Source organism: Dromiciops gliroides, chromosome 1, assembly GCF_019393635.1.
Source record: "Dromiciops gliroides isolate mDroGli1 chromosome 1, mDroGli1.pri, whole genome shotgun sequence".
NCBI classification, from domain to species: domain Eukaryota; kingdom Metazoa; phylum Chordata; class Mammalia; order Microbiotheria; family Microbiotheriidae; genus Dromiciops; species Dromiciops gliroides.
In genome coordinates, this window is record NC_057861.1 from 157,488,212 (window position 1) to 157,504,194 (window position 15,983).

The window sequence follows — 15,983 nt, forward strand, 5'->3', positions numbered from 1 at the left end:
AAAGGAGTTAAGAGATAGTGGAGAGGAGGTGACTAAGAGGGAGGATTGATTAAGGAAGGCAGTAGACAGAAGCAAAACAGACCCTTAAGGGGGTCTCATATTCATATTCATATTCACACACACACACACACACACACACACACACACACACACACACATATATGAGAGAGAATAGAAATATAGTTAGCAATCATATACTATGACTGTGAATGAGATTAACTTAACCAATAAAATGGAAGTAGATAGCAGAATGGATTAGAAAAAAAAATCAACAAGATGTTTATAAGAAAGACACTTGAAATAGAAAAATAAGCAGAATTTATTATGCTTCAGGTGAAGTACATAAAAGAGATGGCAATCAATCTCAGACAAAGCAAAAGCAAGAATATAATTAATCAAAAGATATTTTATTAAAGTTGCCATAGAAAATGAATTATTATTAATATTGAACATACATGCACCAAATGGAATAGCATCCAAATTCTTGAAGGAAAAGTTAAGTTACGAGAAAAATAGAAAATAAAACTATGCTACTTGGGGACCTGAATTTACCCCACCTTCCATACCTAGTTCAATATAATTATAAAATAATCAAGAAAAAAGGTAAGAATATTAGTAAAATTTTACAAAAGTTAGACATAATAGACCTCAGGAAACTATTGAAAGGGAATAGAAAGGATAACTTTCTCAGCTGTGCATGACACCTGCTCCCAAAAATGACCAAATATGCAGGCATAAAAATGTTACAAACAAATGTAGAAAAGTAAAAATATTTAATGTTTATTTTTCTGACCATAATGAAATAAAAATTGCATTCAATAAAAGGCCTTTGAAGTATAGATTAAAAGTTAATTGGAAACTAAATAATCTAATCCTAAAGATGAGTAGGTCAAAGAATAAATCATAGAAACAATAATTTCACTAAAGATAGTGACAAGAATGAGATAACACACCAGAATTTGAGGGATGCAGCCAAAGAAGTACTGGGGTGAAATATATCTCTAAAGCTTATATCAATAAATAAGGAAAGAGCAGATCAATAAACTTGACATGCAACAAAAAAATATAGAAAAATAACAAACAAATTTTAAAATACCAATTAAACACCAAAATAGAAAACCTAAAAATCAAAGAAGAGATTAACAAAATTGAAAGTGGTTTTAATTAAATAATTTTTGAAAAACAATAAAATTGGTTGATAATTACCTAATCTGATTATTAAGAAAGAAGAAAACCAAATTAACCAGTATCAAAAATTAGAAAGGTGAATTTACAACAAATTAATAAGTAATAAAAGAAAGAATTGGAAGTTGTTTTGCCCAACTATATACCAGTAAAAGTGACACTAAATAAAATAGACGAATAGTTACAAAAATAATAATTGGCCATATTAGCAGAACAGGAAATAGAATACTTAAATAACCCTATCTCAAAAAAAGAATTTAACTAACCATCAATTATCTCCCTAAGAAAAAAAACTCCCCAAATTAGATAGATTTAAAAGTGAATTCTACCATATATTTAGGGACAATTAATTCCAATACTGCATAAATTGCTTGAAAAATTAGATAAAGAAGTCCTACCAAATTTCTTTTATAACAAAATATGATCTTGATATCTAAACCAGTGAGGTTCAAAATCTATTTTTAAAACTGTAGGCCAATTTCCTTAATTAAATTGTTGTGAGATTTTTAAAATAAAATATTAGCCAAGAGATTACAGTAATAAATTCCAAAGATCATCTATTATGACTATGTTGAATTTATGCCAGGAATTCAGGGTTGGCTTAATATTACAAAAAACATTAGCGTGAATGACCATATGAATTTTTAAGAAACACAAAAATCACATAACTATTTTAATTGATGAAGAAAAATTTTTTGACAAACATAACATCCATTTCTGTTTTAAAAAACAATTAGAAAGTACAGGGATTTAAAGTGAAAAGTATTACCTATCTAAAACCAAGAGCAAGCATTATCTGTAATAAGGATGAACTAGAAACTCATTCTAAGCAGAATGATTTCAGAAAAACTTGAAAGACTTATATGAACTGATGTATAGTAAAGTGAACTGAAAGATTGTTCGATGAAGAAATGTGAATGACTTCGCTATTCTCAGCAATTCAATGATCCAAAACAATCCCAAAGGACTGATGAAGTATACTATCTGCCTCCCAAGAAAGAACTGATATTGTTTTAATACATACTGAAACACACTATTTTTACTTTCTTTCATTTTTTTTGTTTTATGTAAATCATCTTATACAAAATTACTAATATGGAAATATTTTACATAATTGCACATGTATAATGTATACCTGATTGCTTACTGTCTCAGGGAGAAGGGAGAGTAGGGAGGGAGGGAGAGAGAAAGAATTTAGAACTCAAAACTTTAAATAAAAAATGTGGGGGAAAAAAAGAGAAGGTCTTTTGCCTTCATGGTGTTTATAGATTCATAGGGCTTTAAAACCCAAACACAGGGGCAGCTAGGTGGCACGATGGATAGAATACCAGCCCTGGAGTCAGGAAGACCTGAGTTCAAATCCGACCTCAGACACTTAACACTTACTAGCTGTGTGACCCTGGGCAAGTCATTTACCCCAATTGCCTCACCAAAAAAAAACAAAAACAAAAACATACAGAAAACATAACTAGGATGCGCATTAGAGAAGTGCATATCAAAGAACTATATCAGGTCTGAGGTCTTTCCTATAAAGAAATCAGGGAGGACTCCATTCAAAAAGATGACTAGGAATGAACCCACAAAGAGAATAAAGGGATGTCTGGGAGATCAATTACAAGGTTTTCACAATGGTCTAGCCATGAACTTGAATAGTATGAGTAAAGGTATGGAAGTGAGAATATACAAGGAGTAGTACTTGGAATATCAACAATCATAAGTCAATGTGGCTAGAACATGGAATTCTTCTAACATAAAGGTAGAGTGGTGCCCAATCATAGAGTACCTAGAATACTAGGGCCCAGAAATTTGAAATTCGTTTTTTAGGCAAGAGCACCGGCCCTGGATTCAGGAGTACCTGAGTTCAAATCCGGCCTCAGACACTTGACACTAACTAGCTGTTTTACTGTTCCATCAAGGAAACATTTTGTTTCTTGAGGAACAAAAGGGGGGAATGTGGTAAAAAGTTTTAACAGTCGGTTAGCGATAATGAAGAGATGCCAGTTTTTTTTTAAGGACCACCCTTTCGGGGAGGAGACCAACGGCATGAGCTACGCACACCAGTCCACCTGCTACGCACGCCAGATCGCCTGCTGAGCACTCGACTTCCGGGATGCGAGCTTAAAAGGAAAGGAGAGAATGGAAGTGGGATCTTTTTCCTGCTCTGTTGGTCCCCTGGCTGCGCTGCACAGACAGACACTGACTGGAGTTCGACTCGGCCCAGCTCGCGGTTAGCAGCATGCACTTGACTTGGTCTCTCTCTCTCCCCAAAGGTGGCCTTGGGATTTTGGTGAGTTTTATACGGAATATAGACTAAGCTTAGACTTAAGCCTATTTGTTTTGTATTTCTACTTTCCTATCCCTCTAATCAATATAACCTGGTAACGACCACACAATAAAAGCTCTAACTAGAAAACCAGAAGCTTCTTCCATTTACTAGTCTGGGAGATAAATTAAGGGAAAGGTTAAAGAGGGGAGATTTATGATCTAATATCCAATTTTAAATCTCACAAAAATATTAGCTATAGCAATAATACAGGAAAAAGAAATTGAAGGAATAAATGTAAGCAATGAGAAAACAAAACTATTGCTTTTTACAGATGATATGATGGTGTACTTAGATAACCAACTAAAATTTTTTTAGATAACTTCAGCAAATCTGCAAAACATAAAATGAACCCACATAAATCATTAGCATTTCTGGACATTGCCAACAAAATCCAATAGGAAGAGAGAGAAGAAGAAATCCCATTTAAAATAACTGTAGACAATATAGAATACTTGGGAATCTATCTGTCAAAACATACACAGTAACTATATGAACACAGTCTGAAACATTTTTCACACAAATAATCAGATCTAAAAGAATTGGAGAAATATTATTTGTTCGCAGGTGGACTGAGACAGTATAATAAAAATGACAATACTACCTAAATTAATTTACTCATTCAGTGCCAAATCAAGAACCAAAGATTTACTTTAAAGAGCTAGAAAAAAAAAATGATGACAAAATTCATCCAGAGGAAAAAAGTTCAAGGATATCAAGGAAATTCAAGGGAAAAAATGAGAAGGAATGAGGCCTAACAGTACCATATCTCAAAATATACTACAAAATATTTGGTACTAGGGTACCAGTGGAACAGATTATGTACACAGTATCAAGAAGCAAATAAACCCTGATCTGAGCTATTATGGCAAGAACTTTCCATCTGACAATAACCATTGGTAAAACTGGAAAGTAGTCTAACAGATACTAGGCATAGACCAACATCTCATATTTTATGCCAAAATAAGCTCAAAAGGTACATATGATTTAGACATACAGGGTGATATTGTAAGCAAATTAGTGGAACAGGAAAGAAATTACCTGCCAGATCTATGGATAGAAGAAGAGTCCATTACCTAACAAAAGGTAGTAAGGTTCAGAGAAGAAGAAATGAACAATTTTGATTATATAAAATTAAAAAGGTTTTGCACAAAATTAATGCAGCTAAATTTAGAAAATATCAGGAAAATGGGAAAACCTTTGCAGCAGAGCATATTTCTCTGATAAAGGACTCATATATAGGGGAGTAAATCAAATTTACAAAAATAAGAGCAATTCCCCAGTTGATAAGTGGTCCAATGATATGAATAGAGTTTTTAGAGGAAGAAATCAAGGCTAGCAGTAGCCATATGAAAAATGCTCTGAAACACTAATTAGAGAAATGCACATTTTAAAAACCCGGAGGTACCACCTTTCACCCCACAAATTGGCTAAATAACCAAAAAAAGGAAAATGAAAAAGGCTAGCAAATGTTAGAAAATTGCACTGTTCATACTCCTTGACCCAGCAATATTGCTACTAGGGTTATAGCTCAAAGAGATCAAAGGAAAAGGAAAAGGAACCATTTGTGCAAAAATATTTATAACTGTTCTTTTAATGCTGGAAAGAATTGGAAACTGAGTGGATGCTCATTAAGTGGGAAATGGCTGAACAAGTTATGTTATATGAATGTGATAGTTTAAAACTGTTGTACTGTAAGAAATGATGAAGGATCTAGTTTCAGAAAAACCTGGGAACACCTATATGAACTGACACAAAATGAAGTGAGTAGAACCAGGAGAACAATGTATAAAGTAACAATATTATAAAGACAAGCAATTTTGAAAGACAGCAATTGTGATCAACAAAACGACCAACTACAATTCCAAAGGACACATAATAAAATAAACTATCCACCTCTAGATAGATAACTAATGAATGAAGACTGCAGATTGAAGCAGATTTTTTTTCTCTTTATTTTTCTCATGGATGGGAGAGGTGGTTAATGTAGAAATTTATTTTGCATTATTCTACATATTTGTAATAGGTTTTGTTTTTCCTGCTTTCTCATTGGATGAGAAAGGGGGAGGGGAATGGGAAAGGAGAGAACTTGGAATTTTTTAAAAATAATAATTTAAGTTTGTGGTTTTAAAAAACTTTAATGAAATTGGGAAATGTTTAACAAAATAAATAAAAATACAATACAACATTTTAAAAATTTCCTCATAAGAACTGTTTGATTTTGAGATTGATTGGTAATCACTCCTAGATTTGTTGAATATAAGATCCTGAAGAGACCACAAAGATATAGTAATATCATCCCATAAAACATGAATCCTTCCAAAACATCCTCCTAAGTAGATATTTATGGTCTATTTGAAGACCTTCAGTCCTGGGAAGCCATTTTCAAACCAGGCAATCCATTCCATTTGTAAATAGTTCTAGTTATTGTAAGGTGTTTTCCTTTTATAGAGCCCAAATATACAACCCTGTGTTTCCCAGTGCTTGCTCTTAGTCCTACTTTTTAGGGTCAAGCAAAGCATGCTTAATTACTCTTCTATTTTATAATTTTGCATGGTATTTCTCAAATTCTCACAAACTAATAACACTTTCTGATTCTATACATAGTAAAATTGAGAGAACACTATAGAAGGTACAAATTTTTTGGCACCTTGTTAGTTTGTCACAATGAACTTCTTCCTCCCTTGGACCATCATTTATTTTATGCCTGGGATCCACTATCTCTGGCCATTAACACCTGGTTAATAACACCACTCTCTGATGAGAAATTTTGCACTTTTGATGTTCTCCCTTTTTCCCTTGAATAAGTTTTCCCACTTGTTCAATAGGAAAAAATATGAACCTCTTCTTACCTAACTACTCCTTTCCCTGTCTTTATTTCCTCTTCCCAAACATTTAAAGTAAATATTCAAATTCTGGCACTGGCCCTTTTGTTCTATATCATCTCTCTTAGTAATTTCATTTCTTTTCACAGCTTTCTCAAAACTCTATATAAACAATTCTTCAACCAACATCCCTATCCAAACTCTGGACTAGGATGTCTGGAGGCAGCTAAGTGGCCAGGTGGGGTGAGTCAGGAAGACATTTCCCTGGGTTCAGATGTGGACTCAAGATATTTACTAGTTGTGTGACCCTGGGTAAGTCACTTAACCCTGTTTGCCTCAGTTTCCTCATTTGTAAAATGAGCTAGAGAAAGAAATAGCAAACCACTCTAGTATCCTTGCCAAGAAAACTCCAAATGGGATCACAAAGAGTCAGACATGGCTGAAAAATGACTCAAGAACAATATTACTTACCAAATAAAAGCTGAACTCCCTAACTTAGAATCCAGGGCTCTCCCCATCTACCATTTCATCTTTATCTCACACTACTCCCCTTCACATACTATATGATCCAAACAAAATGGATTATCTACAGACCCTAAATATTCCTTAATCCTTTGCTTACTCAATACTTTTTTGGGTTTTGTTTTTTATTTTTTGGTTTTTTTTGCAGTCAATGGGGGTTAAGTGACTTGCCCAGGGTCACACAGCTAGTAAGTGTCAAGTGTCTGAGGCCGGATTTGAACTCAGGTACTCCTGAATCCAGGGCCGGTGCTTTAACCACTGCGCCATCTATCTGCCCCCCTACTCAATACTTTTGATCATATTCTTCCCTGCTCCTATATGATGTACTTCCCTTTGTTACTGACAACCTATGAATCTTCAAAGGTCTAGCTAAACTTCCACCTCTACCATGAAACCCATGATTGCCCTAAGAATTATTTATCTTTCATTCTACTCACATGTTAACTGTATTGTACTTTTTAGTATATTATATGTACAGATGTATACATATGAGTATGTATATACATATATGCGTATATATGTATATGTGTGTGTATCTCATCTTACCTTCCTAGATGGCAAGTTCCTTGAGGATATGTACTGCCATTTTTTTTTTTTGCCTCTGTGTCTCAGGTATTCAGGTCTATTACACATACTTGTGAAGTACTCAAGTGGATTTGTAAGCTCTTCAATTTAGTTACCTCCAGAGATATAAACCCACTCTGTATAGTTCTTGTTCATGATTTCCCATAAGTTTGTCTCAGATGTTACCCAAAATTCTAGATATATTCCTTGCTTTTTCTAGATATCTCAAAAATACCAGTCCAGTTCTTATACTGTACACTAGTCATCCATCAACCTCACCATATGAACATTCCACCTTTTTAATCATGTGTTTCTTCAGGGGAATCTTTTATTCTGTTTCTTTTTTGAAGTTCCTTATTTGTTATATGTTGTAGCCTACTCACATCTGCCCTGCAACTCTTCATTGTCCTCTCATGGCACTCAATGTTATTCATTTCTAATTTCTCAGTGTACTCTTTGATTCAATACCATACAATGCCAACAGAATATTGGTATTTTTTAAATGAGCCAGTTTCAGAAGTTTGGGCTCCTCAGAAGAGTTTTTCAATTTCCTGACTTCTTTTTGATATGTGCTAATTTGTCAAAATTTCCTATTTGTTGATGATTTATACATAATAATATTAATAATTTTTCCTGAGTGAATATGTTTGCATAAACTTATTTTCTCAGAATTTCCACATGTTACCACTTTAGTTTTATATTCTGTGTTTTAGAAAAACCTTGATGATCTGTTTTCATCTTTTAATTGTGCCAACCAGGAAATATATTTTTTTGTTAGTTGGTAGTGACAAGTAAAAATACTGTTATAAAGATGAGATCTAATTCTTAAATAGTTGATTCTTGGGAATACAGGAAATTTATTATGTGACAAACTCTTTTTCTTCATGTCAGGATAGTGTAGTGAAAGAAACACTTTCTTTCTAGAAAACCTGATTTTGATTATCAGCTCTATCATTGATTATCCATGTGACCTTAAAAAAACCACTTTTTAATCTCCCTAATTCTCAGTTTTTTCATCTTAAAATTGGAGTGATTCTACTTGTACTGCCTACTTCATGGATGGTAGGAAGATAAAATGAGACAACAGATTTAAGCTCCAACATAGCTAAATTTTGCATTTCTCTCAACAGCTAGCACAATGCTATGCTCAAAAAATAAACTTAAAAATAATTGTTGCTGTCTTATTATTATCAAATGTTAACAAAGCAAAATACAATTTGGAAAGGCTCTTCAACAAGGAGTCATCCATACATATGTTAAGATATTTTGATCAGCATAACCATAGAAAATGAACAGCCCTCTTGTTATTAATGGCCACATAAGGTATAAGAAAGAAAAATGTATCATTCAAAAAGGTGTTTTTCAATACTGAGGATAATATCTTATACAAAGTCCAAGTGGAAGAGGGAATTCCCTAAAGAAGGAAAAGTCTTCCAGATGCTTCTATTTACCAATGATGTTTTGTTAATTACATCAAGCCCCAGAACATTGCAGGGCCTCCTTGATGAGATCCATGAATAATCAAAAGAGATTGGTGTAGGAATTCAAAAAGAAAAAAAAAACTAAATGAATGAAAAATGCCTGTTGTCTAGACTATGGCATTCAGCTGGACAGGCTTGCTATTGAGTTAGAGTACAAGTACATATTATTTTGGAAAAGCACTGGAGAGAGATAATAAGTTGGGCCTAGAATTATATAGGAGGAAGAAAGCAAGTTGGATTACACTGAGAAATTATGCAGTTCATTTATCGGCTCCAAAGTGCTCCAGAACAAAGACATCATTTTTAACATAAATGTTCTCTCAGGAATTTTGTATGATTACTAGTCTTATAATGCAACAATTGCCAAGGTATCAAATTTGTGAGTGACCCAAAGAGCAATAGAGAACTGCATATGGTAGATATAAGTAAGCCACATCATATGGCTCAAAAGTAGCATCATGGATGTAGTGGAGGAAAAGTGAAAGGAAGCTAGTAATGGGGGAGGAGTGAGAAGTAATAAATAAATAGCCACCATAGTGATCCACTCATATCCACGAAATGTAAAAAATAATTAATTAATTAAATTAAAAGACCTAGAAGTAGGCTTTCATGGCTTTTCTGCAAATTATCTATGAGAAAACTTGAACAAAAATAAAGTACAGTGAAAAAGAGATGAGTTACGATGTGTTCCTATGATGCCCATACCAAAAATATAGGTAAATAAAGTGGCAGTTTGGTGTAATTGATAGATAGCCACAGAGTCAGGAAAACATGGGTTGAAGTCCTGCTTCTGGCAAATACCCTGGGCAGTTCACTTAAACCTCTCAATACCACCAGACAACTAAAACTTTAAATTGCAAAGAAAAGAACCACCTGCAAAGGGGTGTATCCCTCTATTCATAAAAACAAAAACAAAAAAACCACTTCATTAAAGTCAATAAAGGTTCTAGGAATATAAATTATTGTTATTATTAATTACATGACAAAACAGGAAAAATGTCTATACTATGTATATAAAATGTTGTGACAACTGGGGAAAAGATTCAGAACACTTATAAAGTTAAATCTGAAAGATATTGTCCAAGAAAAGATTGGAATACAAGCAAGCAATCAGTTCCTATTTTTAAATCATGTTAAATAAATTATTAGTTCTCCAGATAATAAGACAAATCACACCATAAATATGCATTTGCCCTAACTTGTTTCTAATCATCCCAGATGTAGGAGGATTTTCTTTACCAAAAGCAATCATTAAAATGAGCCTATTTATTGAGATTTGAGGATCTAATGAGGCCAGTTAGGTATATTAGCCCAAATCTCTAGTTATGGCATAATTCTCTTTTTCTCTTGACTAGCAGTTCTAGGCAAACATTTTTCAAGCTTCTTAGGAATCCTAAGAAATACAAGTAAATAGCATGCTGTTTTCAGTCTGAAAGGAAAACAAACCATCAAAACATTAGCATACTTCAAAAGGTTTTTAATATATTCTCCTATAAAGTCCCCTCCAAGTCTAAATCTATGAAATTATAAATGCAGGCTGCTCTGGTGAGAAGGTGGACATTATAATTCAAAGAAGGACACCATTTTATATTCCAGCAATGATAACATGCTTATTTGCTTGAGGGTGTTCTTTTGACCATATACTAATGCCTTCTACAATACAAATATATGTTTTAGGCCCAGACTTGGAATCTCATTGATGTAGATGACTCCCTGTGGATGCAGAGCAACAACTATCTCCAAATTATAGTACTAGAGAATAGCCTCAAGCATTGAGAATGAAGTGACTTACCCATGGTCATATAGTTATTATGAATCCAAGTCAAAGACTCAAACCTAGGTCTTTTTTATCCCAAAGCCAGACCTATTTTTACTGTGCCATACTACCTCAATATACGCTGAATGTTAGAAGTAGCAAGCCCATAATAACTTATATTTCCTACTACATTGTTTCCTTAAAGCATGGCATTTATTCTAGAGAAACGGGTTGAGAATCAACAATTGTTTTATTTCTATACGATCTCCCCAAATTACATACCCTACTATTTACTTGAGCTATGTAATTTTAAAAGTCAGCATTTTACTCTTACCCAGATTTAAGTCCTTTGATTTCACACAATTTTTCAAGTTGTTCATAATCAATTCGTTTGGAAGGCTTTAACTCTGCAAAAAAAAAAAAAAAGAAAGAAAGAAAAGAAAACTGAAGTAAATGTGTAAAATGAATTTTAATATAGAAAATTTAGTGACTATTGAAGTGAAATATTAGTAGCATTAATCTGGTATGAGTAGCTTTGAATTAGGCAAGTAGGTAGGTAAAATGTTGGTCCACTCATTCATTGAAAAAGCACTCATGCCAGGAATGTATAATCTGCCATGTCTACAGATATATTTATTTATATATTTATTATATATTATATGATTATATATTCATTAATCACATATAATTATTATTTGTGCATTACCTTTGTTATTATATAATATATTGTATATGTAATATATAGTATATATTATTTTTGGTGTATTATATACGGTTTGATGTTATATATTATTTTAATTATATATTATGATTATTATTTATATCTTCTTTGTTATCATATATCATTTCTGTTACTATATTAATATTAGATTCTATTATATTGTATATAATATAAATGTATTCTATATTATATGTGATTAATAATATTACTATTATATATAATTATATATTTTTGCAAAATAAATACAAAGAAATTGGAGGGAGAGGAGGAGGGGAAACCATAAGCCTAACAGTTGGGGAAAATCAGGAAAAGCCTTATATAGGAGATAACATTTGAACTTAGCGTGTAAGTGGTTCATTAAGGACATTACATCCAGATGTGTCTCTCAGAACTTAAAATTTGGGATGCCAAAGGTAAGGAACATTTTCTAAAACAGGAGCCTTTCCATGGGATGATAAAGAGTTATCGGAAACTGAAGATAGTAGATGTCTACTGGTTGTTGGAGAAGGAAAGGATAAGTGAGCTATTCAATACTTGCATTTAATTGTACACTATCTTCTTACCTTGTTCTCTATTTCAGTGATCTCCAAAGGGGAGGCCATGGTGTATCCCACAAGGGGATTCTAGCTCAACCGCAAGTGGTGGGTGATCAGTCAATCAGAAGGGAGAAAGATGGACTGAATTCCACCTCCCTTCTCTCACTCCCCAGTGAATCATGTAATATAATTACATCCACAACTGGCCTGGTGGCTGACTGGGACAATCCCTCAGGACAAGCAGCATATAACCCCTCTCTATCTAGTTACCCATGGCAAACTATTTATCGATCCTAGGCCCAATCATTCCCACACCCTGTCTCCCATCACCACAGCACCTGCTTCTGACTTTGGGGCAAAGGTTAATGAGTAAGCCCTTACCAATAACAACATTCATTGTTCCTCTCTGCTCTCCCCTCTCCACCCCCGACCCCTCACCCCCACCCTGCCTCTCTCTCTCTCTCTCTCTCTCTCTCTCTCTCTCTCTCTCTGTACCTCCCTCCCTCCTTCTCGCCCCCCTCCATCTTTTATTTGGAAATTATAAATAGCACAGAATAACGAAGCATTCTCAACCATCCTGGGTTTGAATTAAATGATGTTTCCCCCAGATCTATGTCTCTTCCAAGCATTACTATTTCAACAGAAGGTACTGCTATCTTTTCATTCTCCCAGGTTCTCAACCATAATTGGCTTCCTACTCAATTGAAATTCCTTTCTTCAAAGTACCACTTCTGTCTTAATGGTCAAATCTGATCATCTTTATCAACATTAATCCTTCTTGGCCTCTGCAGCATTTAGCACTGTTATCCACCCTGTTCTCCTGGACACTTTCTTTTTCTGTATTATTGTTCCCCCTTTAACTCCTCCTACCTGTGTCACAACTCCACCTCAGTCTCCTTTGCTGGGACATCACTTATATCACACCCTCTACCTAGGAATATTCCCAAAGGCTCTGGCCTGGACCTTCTCTTCACTCTGTATACTCTGTCACTTGGTTATTTCAACAACTCCCATAGGTTAAATTATCATATCTGTGAATAGTCCCAACAGCACAAACTGTCATTCTGAATGGAATGTGCAAGATGGAACTTATTCATTTTCCCCAGTTCTCTTACAGATTTCCCTACTCAAATCTTGCCATTTCTACTTCCATAATACTTCTGGAATCATTCCCTTTCTTGCTAGTCACACAATAGCCACCCTAATTCTTGCCCTCCTCACATCTTGCCTGGATGTTTACAATAGCCTCCTAATTGGTCTCATAGCCTCTGTTCCCTCCCCACTCCAGTCCAATATCCACACTGCTACAAAATTAATTTTCCTATAATGCAAGTATGTCAACTTCCCTACTCAGTCAACACAAATAGTTCTCTATTGTTCATTTGTTCAGTCATGTCTGACTCTTCGTGACCCCATAGACCATAGCACTCCTGGCCTTTCTATTTCCCCCATCTCCTAAAGCCCATTTTTGTTGCTTCCATGACATTATCTATCCATCTCATTCTTTACTGATCCTTCTCCTTTTACTTTCAATATTTCCCAACACCAAGGTCTTTTCCAATGAGTCCAATCTTCTCATTATGTGGTGAAAATATTTAAGCTTCAGTTTCAGATTTTTGACCTTCCAATGAGTAATTTGAATTAATTTCTCTTAAGTATTGACTGAATTGATCTCCTTGTTGTCCAAGGGACTTTCAAAGGTATTCTCCAACACCACAACATAAAAGTGTCAATTCTGCAGGACTCATATTTCTTTATAATCCAACTCACACTGCCATACATTACTACTGGAAAAAAAACATAGCTTTGACTATATGGACCCTTGCCAGCAAAGTGATGTCCATGCTTTTTATTATGCCATCCAGGTTTATCATAGCTTTCCTTCTGAAAATTTTAAATTGATACTATATCACTTTTTTATTGATCCTCCTTATAATTAATTAATTTTTCCTGTAACCACCTAAGTTGGGGTGATTTGTCTCTGAACGTAGTTCAGAATTCAGCTGGCCTGTAATGGGTTACATTTAGAAATCCAGTTCTCTTGCTAATCACCATTCTATTCTTTATTCAAAGAATTTAGTTAACCTTGGTGGATGTGGCTTGCCATAAGAGGGTTGAATCTTAATATCTTTACACCACCAAACTAGCCTTCCAGGATATCTGGTTTGCTGTCCTAAATGTCTGGTCCATTATCTCTAGACCTTGCAGCTGGACTTAAATAATGAATATTTCTTAGTTTCAGGGGTGAAGGGGGAGACCTATTGGTAGCCCCTCATTACCAAACTTCCAACCAATCATGTTCCCCTCACCTCAGCTATGTAACCAATCACATAGTGCTCAACCCCATGATGTCACCTCCTCTATACTATTCTTTGTTCTATGCTTATAAAAATGAGTTGCATCTTCAATTCAGGGCTGTTGGCTAGAAACTGAGGTAACCATTGACCCATCTTATTCTCAGGCTACCAGCCTGGTGACTTTGAGAAAAGACTTACCTGGACATTTTTCATTCCACTAAAAAATGCTGAAACAGATGCCCCATAGGTTAGCATAAGATCACTGGTATACCAACCAAGCATGTGAGAGCCCTCATCCCTCACCTTTTGGAATCTGGATTGATGGCTGGACTCTAGCTTTGAGGATTCAAAGAAGAGCGTATCAACTGAGTATTCCTCCTCCTGGAGTCCAAAGACATCTGATCTGGTCTTGATGAATCTCTAATTTTATAAATCTCTAGTTCTGATTTCAATGTCTCTCCAGAAGCTCAGCTCCTGAGCAGACAATCTGAGAACCTTCCAAATATAGCTACAAATATTCCGATAATTTGAGAGAGCCAGGTCACAAAATCAATTTTCAGTCTACGTATCAAAGTGAGGTATTCTATTTCTAAGTTCAAACTGGTGGATCTTTATCACAGAATCATATGATCCTATGATTTACAGACCATCAAGTTAAGCCTCCCATTTTAAAGAGGAAACGTAGGCCAAGAGGTTCAACAATTCTCCCAGATGTTAAGTGCCTGAAGTAGGATTTGAACTCAGGGTTTCCTAATTCCAAGTCCAGTGGATAGATAAAATACAAGACAGAAGAGAAAGCATGAATTTATAAGCACTTTCAGAGTTATTATATTTTTCAACAGTGCCAGAGTAAAGCAGTTCAGTTCAATGGTGGTCTGTGTGTTACAGGGGGGGGAAAAACCTGATCTGTGGTTCACCACAAAGGTCCTACAAGTCAGTACTTAAGAGACACCTAACATTTTCCTCTACAATTCTCCCTTTTTCAGTGACCACTCAATTCTCATTATATTACAGAGGGCAACTCTATTAGACACTTCATATCATGTTAAGGAGAGAGAAAACACCTATGAAATGTTACGTTAGGTAATTGCTAGGCTGGGTGGCAGCTCACACTAACATGGCCACCATCAGCCACTCCTATAGCCTGGTAATACTTCCACTCTTCAATTTGGAACTATGCCCAAAGGGCTGTGGGACTCTGCATACCCTTTGACCCAGTAATACCACTACTAAGTCTGTATCCCAAAGAGATCATAAAAAAGGGAACGGGACCTATATGTACAAAAATATTTGCAGCAGCTCTCTTTGTGGTGGCAAAGAATTGGAAATCAAGGTAATGCCCATCAATTGGGGAATGGTTGAACAAGTTGGGGTATATGAATGTAATGGAATACTATTATGCTGTAAGAAATGATGAGCTAGCAGATTTCAGAAAAACCTGGAAAGACTTTAGTGGATTGATGCTGAGTGAAATGAGCAAAACCAGGAGAACATTGTACACAGTAATAGCAACATTGTGTGATGATCTACTGTGATAGACTTGGCTCTTCTCAGCAGTGCAACGATTCAAGACAATTCCAAGGAACTCATGATGGAAAATGTTCTCTATATCCAGAAAAAAGAACTGTGAATTCTGAATGCAGATTGAACCATACTGTTTCTACTTTTTGGTTGTTGGTGGGTTTTTTTCTTTTTTGAGGATTTTCTGTTGTGTTCTGATTCTTCTTTCACAACATGACTAATGCAGAAATATGTTTAATGTGATTGCACATA

At 34.9% G+C, this 15,983-nt stretch overlaps 1 protein-coding gene across 1 annotated transcript in view; it reads right to left on the reverse strand.

Annotated features, from left to right (window-relative positions):
- The window catches only part of CNBD1 (cyclic nucleotide binding domain containing 1), a 597,705-nt gene that overhangs the window by 560,567 nt on the left and 21,155 nt on the right, over positions 1 to 15,983 (reverse strand). Inside the window, 1 exon segment of the mRNA XM_043992600.1 lies at positions 10,991 to 11,063. Coding sequence (XP_043848535.1) covers positions 10,991 to 11,063 — 73 coding nt within the window.